At 36.4% G+C, this 19,458-nt stretch overlaps 1 protein-coding gene across 3 annotated transcripts in view; it reads left to right on the top strand.

The window, feature by feature from the left end:
• The window catches only part of CCDC158 (coiled-coil domain containing 158), a gene marked incomplete at both ends in the record, with an annotated part of 63,397 nt that overhangs the window by 32,577 nt on the left and 11,362 nt on the right, over positions 1 to 19,458 (top strand). For 2 of the 3 annotated variants that reach the window (XM_084233829.1, XM_084233831.1), the window contains 5 exons: positions 1,264 to 1,376; positions 10,103 to 10,261; positions 11,202 to 11,294; positions 12,072 to 12,194; positions 17,863 to 18,023. In XM_084233829.1, coding sequence (XP_084089955.1) covers positions 1,264 to 1,376; positions 10,103 to 10,261; positions 11,202 to 11,294; positions 12,072 to 12,194; positions 17,863 to 18,023 — 649 coding nt within the window. The remainder of the gene's footprint in view (positions 1 to 1,263; positions 1,377 to 10,102; positions 10,262 to 11,201; positions 11,295 to 12,071; positions 12,195 to 17,862; positions 18,024 to 19,458) is intronic. The other variant, XM_084233830.1, reaches the window with a different exon arrangement.

Raw genomic sequence — 19,458 nt, forward strand, 5'->3', positions numbered from 1 at the left:
GCCGCAGCCCCTGCAGCGCTGGTTCCATCTCTGGGGCTGCCGGCAGGGGTCTCACATGGTGGGCAGACCTCTCCCGCCCCACCTGCTGCTCCCCTCAGTAGTGTGTTTTGTCAGTCTGCCTGTTCTGTTCCCCACTCTGGCTCTGGTGAATTCTCTCACCCTCCCACGCTTCTGACTGTACCCAGTGCTTGTATAAATAAATAAATAAATAAATCTTTTTAAAAAATCAGCTTAAAATAAGAAGTTGTGTATCTTTTCAGTGACCTGCAGTATCTTAAGTATTCAGTGCCTTTCTCACCCTATCACCAACTTTATAAAAATAACCACATTTGTACTCGTCAGTTGAGCTACTGAGACAGTAGTGATGTCCAAGCACTTAACACTAACCTAGAGAATGAAAATTGAATAATTTGTGGTATCACTGGAATCTTTTTAAAAAAACCACTAATAGATGTCTTATGTGTATTTTAAATATGAGTTTCTATTTATTATTCATATGTGAATATGCATTTTTATGTATGTATTTCCTATATGTGTTTGTATGAATTTGGTCAGTATTACTGTTACAATTGATATGACAAATTACAATAGTAAAATTAATTCCAGTAGCACAGAAATCACAAGACATCATCATGTGTGGGTTTTGTGTTTTTTTTTGAGAACATGAGTGAAGAGGAATGTCCTCAGGAAAAAGAAAAGGATAAAGTACATGTGAATAGATACATATCAGTTTTATCTATTCTTTTTATTTTTTTAATTCTATTTTATATAATTTTTACATCAATTTTCATTTTTGCACAAGGTATGCATTTTCATCCTGGTTATATTCCCCATACAATTCCCACCCTAATTCTTGCCCCCCCCCCGTGTGTCTCTGGTTTATAGTTGCTTGTTGATTTTGATTTTTACTTTATTATAATTAGTCTTTTTCCTGGTCCCTTATTTAGGTTTTCTAAATTCCTGCTATGAGTGAGACCATCCGGTATTTTTCTTTTTCTTTCTGGCTTATTTGGCTGAGCATGATTCCTTCCAGCTCCATCCATGTGTGTTTTTTTAACCTCAAAATCTCTGAATAATTGTTGAAAATTGTTATATCCTATTGTCCTCAACTCAGAAGACCTTTTTGCATGATCATTAACTTGAAACTGCCCAACTGCCTTGGAGGATCCTGTCACCTTCTCATTTTATTTAACTGTCAAATTAGAGTAGCCTCCCAGAATTTAGAACTAAGGCACAGTTTACTTCCTTCTTCTTTTTCCTTAGCTATGAAAGTGGCAATGGGGATGCAAAAGCAAATCACAGCTAAAAGAGGTCAGATAGATGCCCTTCAGAGCAAGATACAATTTTTGGAAGAAGCGATGACAAATTCAAATAAGGTGAGTCCTTGTTTAAGTGAAGGAAATTAATATGTTCATTTATTAATATATTACAAAACAAAACAAGACATAGCAAAGATGCAAAGTACAGTGGAGAAAACAAATTAGTTCTGCCTAAGAAAATGAAGGAAAAGTTTCTGAAGAAATATTTGAGCAGGATCATGAAAGAACTAGTGTTTTAAATACCGGAAGTGGGCAAGGCACAGGAAAGGAACATTCCTGAGACAGACAGGGAATGATTATAAGCAAAGCAAAGTCATTTCCCATATAATACAACATTTGTGTTCCTAAAATGATTGTGCCCTGCAAAATTGTCCAATAAAAACCACTGGGCTTATGGGAGTAACAATTAGGATAACCAAGCTAACAAATTTCATCAGTGACACATAAAAAATAGGAACCCAGTAAAAATGGTACCACAGTTTTACATGTTAAGAAAAACATGACTACTGCATGAATAATTATAGCCTTTTATAATATAATAAATAAATGATATAGTTTAATTACTAGCTAATGTAATACTTTAACACAATTATAAGATACTTTTAAAATATTTTCTGTAATAAAAAATTAGTAAAATGTAGCAGATATTTATAATTCATTATAATGAATAAATAATATAATATAAATGGGAATAAGTATGACCCTTATCTTAAAAAAGATCTGGAGTTAGCTTGAGGAAGTGTGTGTCAAAAGATTGCAGCTTGTGAGTTATTGTGATTTATTTTCTGTAATACCAGATGTTCATGACTGGGGTTCATAGCACAAGGTAAACTGAGGTAGCTGGTGGCTCTGTGTTAGAGGAGTATGCATGTGTGAGTATTTGTATATTCCTGTGTAACTCTGTTTAGCTGGGTGCCATTGAGCTAGCATTTCTCAGAAATGAAATTGTCCATCAGCAAATGTAAAATTTGTGTCATATTCAAATGTTTTCTCATACGTCAATCACATTGGAACAAATTTTCATTTTCAAAAGAAGAGTTGTAACAGAACAACCTGTAAAAAAGGTGAGAAAGTAAAAAGCATAAGTAAGAGATATTAAGTGCAGCTAAAATAGCTATTTTTCTTATACCTTAAATGAGCTGCTGACGTATTTTTTAGAATGAGACTAAATACTAACAAATATTGTGCATTCATTTGTGCATGCAGCTCATCAGACTTCCTTATCTCTTCTTTTTATTGTTCTTTTCCATTTCTCTCCCCCCCCCATTGTAAATTTATTTCTTTTCTTCCTTTACTGTTGGCCTATTTGGAATCTAAGGTTGCTCTTATACTCCCTGAGGGTACTTGGGGCATTAACAGGTTACCGTCTACTGTCATCAGCTGTGCCTGCGAAAGTTACTCATTCAAGCTCAATTGCATTCCTGCAAACAAAAAAGATGACAGCTTGTAAAATTAATCCTTCCATCTTTCTAAATTCTTTTTGGCCTAACAGAAAAGGAAAAACAATTGCAACCAAGAAGTATAGGAGAGTGATTATATATCCCATCTTGCTTATAGCAAACATTTTCTCTATTCAAAAAAAAAAAAAAGCTGTATATTTAATATGTGTGCACTTCAAGTAGTAGAGATGTATATATGGTTTTTTTTAACTTGACTGCCATATACTTTTGTCTACCTATTCCATGATGCTGTTTTAAGAACTGAACTAATTTTATTGAAACTTTGTTGAATATTCATTCAACCTTGTTGAATACTCCATAGCAGTAAGCTCATTCTTATCATTGGACCATAATGACTTGACAGCAGGAACTGTGGGATTTTTTTTTTTTTAAGATCTGAATCTTTTTTTTTATTAGATAATAAATTTTATTGTTATATTCCCCATACAATTGCAGCCCCCCCATTCTGACCCCAATCCCTCCCCTCCCACCCCCGCCCCCCTAAAAGTGTCTCTGGTTCATAGTTTTTTGTTGATTTTGATTTTCACTTTCTTATAGTTATTCATTTTCCTGGTCCCTTAATTTAAGTTTTCTAGATTCCTGCTATGAGTGAGACCATCCGGTATTTTTCTTTTTCTTTTTGGCTTATTTCGCTGAGCATGATCCCTTCCAGCGCCATCCATGTTGCTGCAAATTGCATGTGTTTATCTTTTTTGAATGCTGAGTAATATTCCATGGTATATATGTACCACATCTTCTTGATCCAGTCATCTATTTTTGGGCATTTGGGTTGTTTCCAAAGCTTAGCTATTGTAAACAGTGCTGCTATAAACATAGGGGTGCAGGTGTTCTTTGGAATTGATGTTTCTGTGTCCTCTGGGTAAATACCTAGGAGTGGAATTGCTGGATCATATGGAAGCTCTATGTTTAGTAGGTCCAGAAATCTCCACACAGCTTTCCACAGTGGTTGGACCAGTTTGCACTCCCACCAACAGTGCAGGAGAGTTTCTTTTTCTCCACACCCTCGCCAACATTTGTTGTTGCTAGTTTTTTAAATATGTGCCATTCTCACTGGTGTAAGATGGTATCTCATGGTAGTTTTGATTTGCATTTCCCTGATTACAAGTGATGTTGAACATTTTTTCATATGCCTGTTGGCCATTTGCATTTCCTCTTCAGAGAAGTTTCTTTTTAGCTCTTCTGCCCATTTTTGGACTGGATTATTTTCTTTGTTGTTGTTGAGTCTCATCAGCTCTTTGCAGATTTTTGTGATCAGTCCTTTATCATTAGTGTTGGGTGCAAAAATGTTCTCCCAGTTGGTGGGGTTTCTCTTTGTTTTTGTTATTGTCTCTTTTGCTGTGCAGAAGCTCTTAAATTTGATGTAGTCCCAGCTGTTTATCTTTGCCTTCACTATCACTGCTTTGGGTGATGTGTCTGTAAAGATGTCTTTGATGTGCAAATCACGTAGTGTTTCGCCTATATTTCCTTCTATATATTTTATGGTTTCAGGTCTTATGTCTAGTTCTTTAATCCATTTTGAGTTGATTTTTGTGTATGGTGTGAGGTAGTGGTCAAGCTTCATTCTTTTGCATGTAGCGACCCAGTTTTCCCAGCACCATTTATTGAACAAACTTTCTTTGCTCCAATGCATAGTCTTTGCTCCTTTGTCAAAGATTAGTTGACCATAAATCTGTGGGTTTATTTCTGGATTTTCTATTCGATTCCATTGGTCTGTATGTCTGTTCTTGTTCCAATACCATGTAGTTTTGATGATTATGGCTTTGTAGTATAGTTTGAAGTCTGGGAGTGTGATGCCTCCATTCCCTTCTTTTATTTTCAGGAGAGCTTTGGCTATTCGGGGTTTTTTGTGATTCCATATGAATTTCATCAATAATTGTTCTATTTCTTTGAAGAATGACATTGAAATTTTGATTGGAATAGCATTGAATCTGTATATTGCTTTTGGAAGGATGGCCATTTTAATAATGTTTATTCTTCCAATCCATGAGCAGGGGATGTCTCTCCATTTCTTTGTGTCTTCTTCTATTTCTTTTAACAGTGTTTTATAGTTTTCTTTGTATAGGTCCTTTACCTCTTTTGTTAGATTTATTCCCAAATATTTGATTTTTTTTGTTTCAATAACTAAAGGGATGGTTTTTTTGATTTCTTCTTCTTCAGATTTATTGTTTGTGTATAGGAAGGCTACTGACTTTTGCGTGTTGATTTTGTATCCTGCCACTTTACTGAACTGATTGATGAGTTGAATTAGCTTTTCTGTGGAGTTTTTGGGGTTCTCTATGTATAATATCATATCGTCTGCAAATAGTGATAGTTTGACTTCTTCTTTTCCTATTTGGATTCCTTGGATGTCTTTCTCTTGTCTTATTGCCCTGGCTAGGACTTCCAGTATTATATTGAAAAGCAGTGGTGATAGTGGACATCCTTGTCTTGTTCCAGATCTTAATGGAATTGCTTTCAGCTTTTCACCATTGAGAATGACACTGGCTGTTGGTTTGTCATAGATGGCCTTTATGATGTTAAGGTATGTTCCTTGTATCCCAAGAATTTCAAGGGCTTTTATCATGAATGGGTGTTGCATTTTGTCGAAAGCTTTCTCAGCATCTATTGATATTATCATATGGTTTTTATATTTCTTTTTGTTGATGTGTTGGATAACGTTGATTGATTTTCACATGTTAAACCATCCTTGTGTCCCTGGAATGAATCCTACTTGGTCGTGGTGAATTATCTTATGGATACATTGTTGGATTCTGATGGCTAAAATTTTATTGAGGATTTTTGCATCAGTGTTCATTAGGGAGATTGGCCTGTAGTTTTCCTTTTTTGTGTTGTCCTTGTTCGGTTTTGGTATTAGTGTAATGTTGGCTTCATAGAACGTGTTTGGTATTGTCCCTTCCTTCTCAATTTTTTGGAAGAGTTTGTGAAGAATAGGCACTAATTCGTCTCTGAATGTTTGGTAGAATTCATTTGTAAATCCATCAGGTCCTGGGCTTTTGTTTTTGGGGAGGTTTTTGATTACCATTTCAATTTCGCTGCTTGTAATTGGTCTGTTTAAGTGTTCTATTTCTTCTTTATCTAGCTTTGGGTGATTGTAGAGTTGTAGGAATTTGTCCATCTCCTCTAGATTGTTAAACTTGTTTCCATATAACTGTTCATAGTAGTTACTGATTATTCTTTTGATTTCTGCTGTGTCCGTTGTGATTTCTCCTCTTTCATTGATGATCCTGTTTATTTGTGCTTTCTCCCTTTTTTCCTTTGTGAGCCTGGCTAGGGGTTTGTCTATTTTATTGATTTTTTCAAAGAACCAGCTCTTGGTTTCATTGATCTTTTGGATTGTTTTTTTAGTTTCAATTTCATTTATTTCTGCTTTGGTTTTTATTATTTCTTTTCTTCTACTGGTTTTGGGGTTTTTTTGTTGTTCTTTTTCTAGATCTTTGAGCTTCGAGATTAGGTTGTTTCTTTGCGTTCTTTCTTGTTTCTTGATGTGAGCTTCTATTGCTATATATTTTCCTCTTATTACTGCTTTTGCTGCATCCCATACATTTAGGATATTGGTGTCCTCCTTGTCGTTCAATTCAAAAAATTTTTTAATTTCTTCTTTGATCTCCTCATTAGTCCAATGGTCTTCCAGTAGTGTGGTTTTTAATCTCCATGAGGTAGGAAAGTTCCTTGCCTTCTTTTTATGGTTTATTTCTAGTTTGATGCCTTCATGGTCAGAAAAGATGGTTGATATGATTTCAATCTTGGTGTATCTGTTGATGTTTGTCTTGTGCCCTAGTATGTGATCGATCCTGGAGAATGATCCGTGTGCGCTTGAGAAAAATGTGTACTCCGATTTTTTGGGGTTTAGTGTTCTATAGATGTCTGTTAAGCCCAATTGCTCTAGGTCCTTATTTAGAGCTTTGGTTTCTTTACTTATTTTTTGTCTTGTTGATCTATCCATTGTTGATAGTGGTGTGTTGAAGTCTCCCACTACGTATGTGTTTTCTCTGATGTCTGTTTTCAGAGAGGACAACAGTTGTCTGATATATTTTGGTGCTCCTTCGTTTGGTGAGTATATGTTAATGAGTGTTATTTCTTCTTGAAGTATTGTCCCCTTGATCATAATGTAGTGACCATTGGGGTCTCTTTTTATCTTTTTGAGTTTGAAATCTGTTTTATCTGATATAAGTATAGCTGTTCCTGCTTTCTTTTTTGGTCCATTTGCTTGTAGGATTGTTTTCCATCCTTTAACTTTGAACCTATTTTTATCTTTTGTAGCTAAATGTGTTTCCTGGAGACAGCAAAAGGTTGGGTTTTGTTTCTTAATCCAGGCTGCAACTCTGTGTCTTTTTATTGAAGAGTTTAGTCCATTTACATTTAGAGTTAATATTGATATGTTAACATCTGTATTTGCCATTGTGTTTGTCTTTCCTTTGATTTTATTTATTTATTCTTTTAATAACTTTTTTTTTTTTTTTGGCCTTCTTTCATTGTTATTTGTCCCTCTGAGGTTCTGGCTTTAGGACTCCTTGTAGTATTTTTTGGAGTGGGGGTTTAGTTGCAATGAAATTCCGGAGTTTCTGTTTGTCTGGGAAGGTCCATATTCTTTCTTCAAAGAGGAAGGAGAGCTTTGCGGGATAGAGTATTCTTGGTTGGCATCTGTTTTCTTGGAGTCTGTTGACTATGTCCCTCCACTCTCTCCTTGCCCGTAGTGTTTCTTCGGAGAAGTCTGATGTCAGCCTGATTGGCTTTCCTTTGAATGTTATCTGTTTCTTACCTCTTGCCAGCTTCATTATTTTTTCCTTGTCCTGGATTCTTGGGAGCTTTACTATTATGTGTCTTGCTGTATTTTTCCTTTCGTCGTGGAAGTTTGGTGTTCTTCTTGCTTCTTGTATATCAATTTTCAGCTCCTTCACATTTGGGAAGTTCTCTTCAATTATCTCTTTGAATATTTTCTCTGTTCCTACTTCTCTCTCCTCTCCTTCTGGTATTCCTATAACTCTTATATTTCCTTTCCTCATGGAGTCAGATAGTTCCCGAAGTCTTTCTTCGTTCTTTTTCCTTTGTACTTCTCTTTCCTTTTCTGTTTTGGTTCTTTTTATTTCTGTGTCTTCAAGAGTACTTATTCGTTCTTCCATTTCATCAATTCTGCTTTCATTGCTTTTCCCAGAATTCTTTAGTTCTCCCATTAATTCTTTGATCTCCTGCATTTCTTTTACTTCCCTCTTTAGGGACTCAATTTCATTCTTCTGATCGTTGATTATTTTTCCCTTATCATTGTTTTCCTTTATGACTACTGTCAGTTTTTTAATCACGGCAATTTTAAATTCTCTTTCTGGAAGGCTCAGAAGTTCTTCCAAGTTACTGTCGTTGCAATCTGGGGGCTGGTTTTCTTTTTGTGGTGTTCTTTTTCTCTGGAGAGTTGCTAGGTTGCGTGTGGTTCTTCTCCTCCCTACTGTCTGTTTTCTAATTTGCCGTATGCGTTGGGACACTGTGTTGTTGGGACTGGCCGGCATCTTGGGTGGGCTTCTCTGCTCCCCTCTGGTTCCTCCAGGAGTCATGTCAGTTTCAAGCAGTCTTTACTGGAGAAAGGTCCCTGTTCTAAAATGCCGATGTGGGGACACACTCCCCTGTGCGCCTGGTCTGCCCCGGCGGTGGGTTTCTGCTCCCCCTCTGGGCTTGGACTGCAGGCCAGAGGGGGTCTGGCGTGGGCGAACTTCCCCCGCTCACCTCTGGCTCCTGAGGAAGCCTTCTGCAGGTAGTCTTTACTGAAGAAATGTCCCTGTTCTATAATGGTGATGTGGGACACACTCCCTGCGCATCCGGTCTCAGGCACACTCTTCTGCGCGCCTGGTCTGCCCCGGCTGTGGGTGCTCGCTCTCCCTGTGGGCTCAGACTACTTGTTTGGAAGGGGCCCGGTGTGGGCTAACTCCCCAGCTGGCCACTAGCTCCTTCAGGAGCCTCTGCTGGCTTCAAGTCGCTAGGTGGCGCCAGAGATCTCTCCTAGAGCCCTTGGGGAGCTGATTTTCCACCCCGTGGGACAGGGAGCAGAGCAGGGATGGTAGGGTACACCTCAACGGCTTTGGGGTGCTGTGTCTGCCTTGTGCCCCACCATCGTGGGGAACCCACGCCCCTAATTTCGTGCCCCAGGTCTCAGTTCCAAAGCCCTCAGTTCCAGGACGCGGGCTGTAGCCCAGATCAGTGGCGCGGGAATGGCGCCTTTTGAATCCCGCTCCCCTGCCTGGGCGCCTGGTTCCTGCTCACTCAGGGAGGGCCTCTGCGCGTCTCCCCGCAAGCCTAGGTCGCAGGCGCGGGGACCTTGGCAGCTGCGATCTGATCTGGATCCGCGTTTGCTTTTCAACCGCACTGCTTTTCAGCGGGATCCGCACCGCTTTTCTGCGCAATCCCGATCCGCGTCTGGTTTTCCAGCGCGCTGCTTTCCGCGCAAGCTTACCGGGTGGCCGGGGCTGTGTGCTGGTGCTGGTCTCCTCCTGGGGGCGGGGCTCTCTTTAATGGCGCCTGGAGCTCACCTCCTGCAGGGTTCTCCACAGCTCCGGTTCACAGGGTGTGGTGGCTGCGATAGTTCCTTTCCACTCACAGTCCAGCTTGCTGCGTCCTTTGTTCTTGTTGGCCGTTTTGGTTTGTTGTTTTCCTCCTCTCTGCTGGTCGGAGAGTGCCGACTTTGTGGGTGGGGGAGGGGAGCAGGGTTCTGCGCTTTCCTCCCTTCTGGTCCTCTTTTATGGCAACTTTCTTCTTCGGGCAGTTTGCTGGAGTCTTCTGTTTATCCTCCATGTCCCACTTCTCACTGGGACCTGCCGCTTTTCCTCCCTATTAACTTTTTTTAATAGGAGATCTTACTCGCAGCGTCTCCTTGCCGCCATGTTGCTCCGCCCCCTCCCTGTGGGATTTTTTTAATGTCAGCTGGCATGCAGTAAACATTTATGAAATAAATATTTAAGCTTGAAGTAAAATAGAAACCCATAAAAACTTTCAAATAAATCCATCTTCTTTAGATCTCTTCTGTCATTTTAAACAAGTTCAATAAAATTTGGCATGTTTTACTCAGTCTTAATTCACCATAATACTGTTTCCTTTTCTGACAATATTATTAGGAAGAAGTAATAATACTAGCAGTGATATAAATTAGAACAAGTTCTTTATAACATAATTCCAGCAGCTCCCAATTCCAACTCAGAAGCAAGAAAAAAGGCATTTTTAAAAAAGTAAACTTTAGATTAAGTCTATATATAATATTAATAGTTTTATATTTTCATCACTTATCAGCAAAAAGTCTATATAAGCATATTATTTTTGTTTTTTTTTTCTTCTCTATAATTATAGGAAAAACATTTCCTGAAAGAAGAGAAGAATAAATTAAGCCAGGAATTAAATACTGTTGCTACAGAAAAAAGTAAGATGGCTGGAGAACTAGAAGTCTTGAGATCACAGGAACGCCGTTTGAAAGAAAAAGTTACTAATATGGAAGCTGCTCTTGATAAGGTGGTTAAGTAAATATATAAAGTTTTTATCAACTAAGTAGCTATTAATTAAGTACAATTATTCTGAATGAAAGATCCATGTTGATAGGAACCAAATCTCTAATTGTATCCCAATCACCTCGCATAATGAAAAACTATATTCTATGGAGAAGGCTCTTCTGAGCTTAAGAACATAGTCATAATGTGTATTTTTTACAAAATTCTCTTTTTCATAATCTCAGAAGCAGTAAAATATAAGTTGTTTGCTACTGCTGGTATCCTTAGTGGCTTGAATAAGTAAAAAATGCCTCTAATCTAACCTCCAAAAAATGACTTGAACACTAGGTGGAATATAGTCTGTTGACAATATCAATAAAATGATAAAGTAACATTAATGTCTGGCACATTGTGGGTGCAAAAAAGTACATGTAGAAAACACAATTTAAATAATGAGAAGCATCAATGATACCATACTTGTCATTGCCATTTATTATAGAGTAATAAATCTCTAAATAAAATTCTGGAAGCCTAAAAATGTACCAAAAGTAGTCCTGGATTCTGAAGAAATCAGAACTTTTGTGGTTCGATAAAGTGATATGTTATTCCAACTATACACAAATTGATCTTAAAACATGATACATTGAATCAATGAATTTCAGTTATGGTTATTTTTACTCAGTTGTTTTTTACATTGCTAAAACTGCCCATTTTATTTTTAGTTCATTCATTGAGTTCTCTCTACTTATGAAATGTTACGTAAATGCTGGGAATACAAAGGATTGAGGGCTCCTAATTGCACTCAGTTTATTGCATAAAATAAATGAAAGGACAAATGTTATACAGTGTGCTAACATTGGAGAAAATTTCCTTGAAGAGCTGGCAATGATGCAGATTAAGGTTAATGAAACAAGATTACATCAAGAAGAGTAGAGTCTAAGTCATATGTGGTTGCTTCATTGTAGGCATCTTTGCAGTTTGCAGAATGTCAAGATATAATACAGCGCCAGGAACAAGAATCTGTGCGACTAAAACTTCAGCACACTTTGGATGTAAAAGTAAGGCCTTTTACTTCCATCCTAAGTAGAAGTTTAAACAAAGATAATGTCTTTGTATACTCCTATTTTCTTCCTGTACCTTAGATGTATTTGGGTATACCTTTTAACATTATAAGATACTAGCAATTATAAAATCTGTGCCTTGTTATACACATAACCTATAGTATCAAAGTGGAGTACCACTATGTTGAATGAGCCAAATAAATGAAACACAAAAGAGCCTGCCTTGGGGACATTTGAGGGAAGATTTCTGCATTCACAGAGGTCAAGCATGTGCAAAGGCCAAAGTTGGTTTGACTTCTTAGTAGAATAGCAAAATGATGTAATTTACATAAAAAGGTCTGCTCTTTAAAAATAGTACATTTTCCACTGATAAATATGCCTATTTCCTGAGTATGCTTTAAAGTTATAGACATATTAACAGTTCAATGATAGATACTTTCAAGGACAAGAGCACTCCATAGGGGAGGACCTTTCTCAGTAGTATGTCAGAAGTATCCTGGAATCTTTAGCGAAGGTTAGAAACCAGTTTAGTAGCACAGTATCATCCTGGGTATGGTTTCCTGTCTGGAATGCTTTTAACAAGCAAGTGTAAAGACATCTCCTAAGTACATGCTTAGTCTTCACAGAGTAGATATTCATGGTCATCTTGCATAATACTCTGATTTATAATTTTATGGAAGTTCATATGAGACTGAAATTGTTTACAAAAATTCATTTTCATTTTACAAGTGGAGTTGTAGATTAACTATTTTGCACACGTATATTATTTTCCAGGAACTTCAGGGCCCTGGGTACATTTCAAATCCTGTGAAACCCCGCCTTCCTCAGTCATCATCTGTTGCCCGTCCTCATTCTAATGTAGCATCTTCCCCATCTACAGCCAGCTTCCTGTCTCATGTAGGTAGTAGTCTTATAAGATGCAAATGACATAATATATAAATAATTAAATTGAGAACAATCTCATTTTAAAAATTCCTATGATTATGGTATTTTCAATTATTAGATTTTATATTTATACAGATAAAGATGAATGAAAATGTTTTCTTCGTTATTTGGTGTTTTCTCTGGAGAAAATAAAATGAACTATTATGTGGGATTAATATAAAGAGTAAGTGTTAAAGTAAATTATTTAGTAACCTTATGTTCAATTTATCCAATCACAAATGTTTGCAGATTAACAAAGCAAATATTGATAAGGCTAAAATAAGCTCACTTCAAATGCCAAAGACAAGTCAGTGGCACATTTAATACTCTAATAGGAAGAAAATAATATGCTATATATTTGTTTCTTTCTGAATTATGTGTGAACTTAGACTAATCATAAAAATTTTATTAATCATCAAATGTTTTTTATTCCTTCCAGTTAAAATGTTACCGTGACTTTGGAAAATTTTTAGTTTGACATTTCATGCTTTTAAAACTCAGGGAAAAAATACGTGCAATGTAAAATTCGGCTTTATCTCTTCTAAAAATATTTATAGATCTGCTAGCTCCCTGTGACAAGTTTTTAGTTCTCACACTAAAGAAGTGAGATCTATTCCATAAACCGCAAATGAAAATCAATTTCATTAGTTAACAGTCCTAACATATGTATAGAAACAGGTTCACCAGTGATCTACCAGTTATTCTGTCTGAACCACTTAAATGAAAGATATATACTGTGAAATAACTAAAAGTTGAAATGGACTCCTCTCACTTGAGATGTATGCACTCTGAGACAAGCTATCACACAATAAATATTATATTAACATATTACATTAACATATAACATTAACATAAATATTAGAAGTTAAACATAATTTTCTCTGGGGAGGAACTTTGAGGTGAGAAGAAGAAAGGCAAGAGACTGCTGCTTCTTGTTTCAAGTGCTATAGTATCATTTTTATAGCACTATCATCTATCATTGAAAAAGTACTAATCATATATCCATTAAATAAAAAGATTAAATAATACTAACAACAAAAATGACCTATGTTTTCATAATTGTCATCATGCTTTACATAAGTTATTTCTTCTTTTAAAAAAATGTTTGTTGTATAATTTTACACAATAGAAGTAACATATTTTCTTCGTTGTGTCCCAAGTACCTACAACAACAGTGTCTGGCAAATAGTAGATTAAAAAAAAAATTGTCTAATGGGTGAATGAATTGAATCTATTGTAAAACATTGTGATCAGGTTTTCACTGATAAAGAGACTTTTAAATCTTACTGCTGCTCTTTTGCAAGTGATTTTTTTTTTCTGACCACTTTCAGTATTTTCTCTTGGTTTATAGTAGTTTGACTACGATATTCCTAGCTGTGGTCTTTTTTTATACTTATCTTTCTTGGGATTCACTGATCTTCCTGGATATGTGTTTTGCTATCTTCCATTTATTTTGGAAAGTTATCAAATCATTTTTTCTGCCCTGTTCTCTTGTTTCCTTCTGGGAATTTTACTATTAAGTTTTTTTCACTGGGAGATATATACTTGGTATATATTCATTATCTCAACCCTGCTATGAGCCTTTGTTTCTCTTGGTTTTGAGTCACGTTGTTGTCTGTTTGCTTTCCTTTTCTTCTTTTTTTTAAAAAGTAGTTTTAGGTTAACAGCCAAATTGCAGGGAAGGTTCAGAGATTTATATGCCCTATGCCCCTATACATATACAACCTCTCCCTTATCATCAACATCACTCACAAAAATGGTACATTTATTACCAAGGATGAACATACATTGACACATCATAATCATCCAAAGTCCATAGTTTACCTTGGGGTTTACTTTTGGTGTTGTACATTCTGTGGGCTCCAGACAAATGCATAATGACAAATATCCATAGTTTTAATATCGACACAGTGTCTTTACTATCTTCCACCCTCAGCAACCTCTGATTTTTTATTATTCCCACAGTTTTGCCATTTCCAGAATGTCATGAAATTGGACTCACACAGTATATACCTTTGGCTTCTTTCACATAGTATTATACATTTATGATTCACATAGTGATATACATTTTGGATTCCTCCACGGTTTAACAGCTCGTTTCTTTTTAGCACTGAATAATATTCTGTTTTCTGGATGTACCACTGTGTATTTATCCACTCACTTATTAAAGGACATTTTGGTTGTTTCCAAGTTCTGGCTTTGACTAAAGCTGCTATATACATCGATGTGCATGTTTATAGCAGCTTTATAGCAGCTCCTTTGGGAAAGTATCAAGAAGGGCAATTGCTGGATCATATCGTAAGTGTATATTTAGAGTTTCATAACAAACTGTCAAACTGTCTTCCAAAGTGCCTGTACCATTTTGTATTTATCGGTATTCATTTCATTTTGGATGGTCCCTGCTTGGGGGTCTTTTTTTCTTTATTTTACTGAATACTTAGCAGGGTTCTGTATACCGTCTCTAATTTTTTCTTACATAATTTATTTGATCATTTTATCCTTCACTTCTCAGTTTTCTGTTTCTGAAATTCCTATCAATTACCTATTGTACCTTCTAGACTAATTCTCTTCTTTAATTTTAACTTCCATTTCCAACACTTGATCTTTTATCCCCACCTTTTGAGAAATTTACTCAACTATATTTTTCAAACATCTATTGTATTTTTTCCTGATATCATATATTTTTCCCAATTTCTAGGAGTCCTTTTTTGTTCTTTAAATCATCTCTTTGCATAGTTTCATCTTCTTTGATGAAGTGATACTATCTCATTTCTTTCTGAGGATATTAATTTCAATTTTTTGATAATTTCTTCTATCACCTGAATTATGTTTTTTCAATTCATTTTTTTCTGTTTGTTTTAATGTCTGTCTTCCTTGTTAGAAACTTTCCTTCACAGTCTGGTAATCATTGACTGTCCTTGATTACAGTTGAGGAGCTAAAACTAATTTAAATAATTAAGTAGCACTTCACCCACAATATGGCAGAATAAAGAGGTTTGGATCATCTTCTCTCCTAAACACCTAAAAGGAAAATAAAACTAGAATAAAATTTGTTCAAAGTATCAGAGGTTTGTTGATTGAGACAGAGGACTTTCCCACATAGGTTTTGTGCTGAGGTTGATGGCTTGTGAGGACTGCACAGGGAAGGAAGAGGTGACCGTGGTTATGACACTGGTGTGCGGAATAGGCTGGAGCTCTTCCATGTACTCTTCCAGTACTGAGACCAAGTACTTGAACCCCAGCTTTCTCTCCCTCCGCCACCTGCAGCCAAGGTAAACAAAACAAACAAAACGTAAACCACAGTGCCCATAACACAAAAAAGCAAATTAGGCCACACAAATGCCTAAGAAGCAATGCATATCTGAATACAAGATGGAAAAATAGAATAAGAATAGAAGTCCAGAGACATTTATAAAGGATACAGAAATAGAGGACTTAACAAAGATTTCAGAATAACAACATTTAAAATGCTAAGTGAAATACTGGAAGGACATCAGGAACAGAAAAACAGGTGCAGGATCTTAAGAGATCCAATATCAAAAGAGTTCTTCACTAAAGGGATTGAAGATATTAAAAGAAAACAAAAGAGACACTTAATGAAATGAGGGTGGCTGTGGGAAAGGTTTTAAATAGAATAAGCTGGGAGAAGAGGGAATTTCAGAGATGGAAAATACACGTGTCCCAATCACCCAAATGGATGAGAGAAACAAGACTTAGGGAAAACGACATTCTATGAGATATATTAGGCTCAATTAAAAGAGATAATGTAAGGGTAATGGATATTCCAGAAAGTGAATAGAGAAGGGAACAGAGACTCTATTCAAATAATAGCTAAGAGCTTCCCTAATCTAAGAAAAGAAATAAACTTGGTTATCCAAAAAGGAAAAATAACACCCGAATTTCTAAAGGCAGTGAACTTTACCAAGACACATCATTCCCAACTTATCAAAAGTCAAAGATAAAGAAAAAAATATTAAAGCTATTGAAAAAAAAAATGTGTACCATAGAAAGGGAGCTCAATAAGCATCTCCTCAAATTTCTCAGCAGTTACTCTCCAGGCTAGAAGAGAGTGAAATGAAGTGTTCACAGCCCTAAAATACATCATCCTAACTGATTATCAATCAAATATGAAGGTGAAATAAAGGTTTTTCCAGAAAAACAAATACTGATGGAGTTTACCACCACCCCACCTGCTTTACAAGAATTGTTGAAAGGAGTTCTACAACAAAAGAAAAAAATAAAACACAATAACTTGAACAAAGTGGCAATAGGAATAGAGAATCAAAAGTATAAACAAGAATGCTATAAGACAATAACAACAAAAATAATTAAAAGGGAAGAAGAAAGTATCAGAATGAATATAGTTAAATGAAAAGTCAATACCAGCTCATAAAGGACTTTTTTAGATATAGAATGTCTGATATAACCCTCACAGTAACCACAGAGCAAAAATCTAGACACATAAAAGAAATGAAGAAACTGAAAGAACCTCTAGGGAAAGTCATTTAAATGAAAAAGCAGAGAGAAACAAATAGAAAAAGAAACAACATTAAAATAAAACAAGCAAAAACTAAAACTACTCTAAAAAATAAAATCCTTTGAAAATGGTTCACATTTTAATATATTTTAAATTAATGGAGTTAAATTTAATAATTTAATGGAATCTGATTTATGAAACTCTAAACTCATCATCATGATTTCCAGGTATGGTGACCAGCCACAAACTGCACAGACCAAGCTTAATACTATGTGTAATGTACCAGTGAGAGTAGCAAGTGGAGGGGGATGTGAGGTTTATACTAGTAACACCAATACTTAGTTGGCATGGTACCTAGCCCAAACAACAAAAATTTTGGAGTGTTCATCCCTCAGCAACTAATCTGTGTGTCAAGTACATCTCTACTTTGGGACAGATGGGTGTGGCTAAAATAGCTTGATGACAACCCTCTAGTTATGACTCTCCTCTAGCTAAGTCCACCTGCTCATCAAGGCAACTTCTGACTATCACTTGGCTTTCCTTCTAGATGTGTCTGCTGGGGACCTCTATACTCCTCATTACAAGTATTCACCGAGGAATACTATTTATCTGAAAATCTTTCAATATTATTCTCAAATATAAAATAACATAATATGAAAATATCGGGTGTCCTTTTCATCACCAGGAAAATGTGGACTGTAGATTAGCTCATCTACAAAAAGTTCTTTACTTCCAAAGTTTAGTAGCTTTATAAAATTAGTTTAGCCTGAAACAAAATATAGTGGTTTTTTGGTTTTGTTTTTTATTTTGGCCTGGATATAGTTGTAAATATTTAATGACTTGGTAAGATATTCATACTACGTTGTTAAAATAAAAAAAGGTTTAAAAACAGGTATAATTTGATGCCAGGTGTACACTCTATAAATATGTGTACAAATAAGTGTAAGTATCCACAGACATTATAAATTAGATACAGCATTGTATTGACTATTGATAGGTTATTGCTGATTATCCCTGAGTAGTACGATTACAGGTGATTTTTCTCTTCCTTCTCCTCTAAAACTTCTATTTACCAGGTGAATTAATTTTATAATTGGAAACAGCATACAAATCTGAAAAAAAAAAAAAAAACATGATTTTCTTTTGTAAATTGTTTTAATTCAGCACTCTATGAAACCTGACACACTGAAGGAAGATCCAACGAGGGACCTGAAACAGCTTCTCCAGGAGTTGAGAAGTGTGATCAACGAGGAGCCTGCTGTGTCTCTGGGCAAGGCTGAGGAAGACACAAGAACACCTTCTTTGGGAGTCTCCTATGGGGCTGTGTAAGACTGAGGATACCTCACAGTGGGAGAGCTTCCCTTGTTATTGGTTTGCCCATAAGTTGTCTATGTGTTAGTCCCTCGGAGATTGAGGTTTAAATCTTTTTTTTTTTTTTTGAGGCATGTTTTATTTATTTATTCATTTGTTTGTTTGTTTGTTTTGTTTACACATACACTGGGCACAGTCAGAAGCGCGGGAGGGTGAGAGAATTCACCAGAGCCAGAGCGGGGAGCAGAGCAGGCAGAAGGACCGAAGTACACTGCTGAGGGGAGCAGCGGGCGGCAGGAGAGGTCTGCGCGCCATGTGGGACCCTCTCCCGGTGGCCGGGGAGCAGCAGGGGATCGAACCGGTGCAGCTTCACAACCCAGCACTCAACTGCTGCCACCGGGGAGGCCCGAGGTTTAAATATCTTAAAGAGTGTCTGACATTACTAGGGAAAACAATATGATTTAAAGCAAAGTGAAAGAGAAAAACTGTAATACAATTTTTCTGTTCAGAAAGTAGTTAGACCAAGGCATTACCCAAAATTACATTTGTGTGGTGATTTTAGATTTCAACATATTTCCCATCTGTAACTTCACTTGATTATTACAACTGACAGGGATTTTTTAAATCCAGTTCTACAAATGAAAAATACACAAATTACCAAAGATTGACTTTCTTGCTGCCACACAGTTTCATGGTGGAGCTAGAACTAGAACCCTGAGAACCAAATAACCCTCCAGGTATGAGCTACTATGAAAGGCCTTGGTTTTCTAGTTTGCATACCAAAGGCTTATATCGAGCTAACAGATAGGCCAAGACCCAAAAAAGATTCAACCTGTTCCTCATCCCTACTCTGCGTATGTCTGGAAATCAATGAGATTCTCATATTCGTTTCAAATCGTGTTTTAAAATTTTATAGGGTATTGTTACTAGATTAACTTAAAGAATTTTAACATGGTGCCATATTTTTAGTATTATAATACTTATTGTATTCTAAATGTTAGTATTATAACAATGGATTGTCCTAATATTCGTTTCTGGTTATATAGCAAATAAGTAAAAGTAATACTTCTGAATAATCCTTCCATTTCAACAATCTTCAGTTTTTTAAGGTATTCAATTTTATATTATCTCAAGGTAACAAAGTATTAGCTGGTTTTATCTAATTTTTATTAATAATATTTAAGTAGGAATAAAATATTAGTTACTGCCAAGTTAATAACATATGATCACATTCTCTGGATCCCATGGCAAAATCATTCATTTAACCATATCAAAAATTAGTTATAGGGCCTCCCAGGTTGTACAGCGGTTAAGTGCTGGGTTGCGAAGCTGCCTGCAGCCTCTGCAGCGCCGGTTCGATCGCTGGCTGCCAGGCGGGTCCCACATGGCGCGCAGACCTCTCCTGCTGCCCGCTGCTGCCCTCAGCAGTGTACTTCAGTCCTTTTGCCT

Source organism: Talpa europaea (genome assembly GCF_964194135.1).
Source record: "Talpa europaea genome assembly, chromosome: 5".
NCBI lineage: Eukaryota > Metazoa > Chordata > Mammalia > Eulipotyphla > Talpidae > Talpa > Talpa europaea.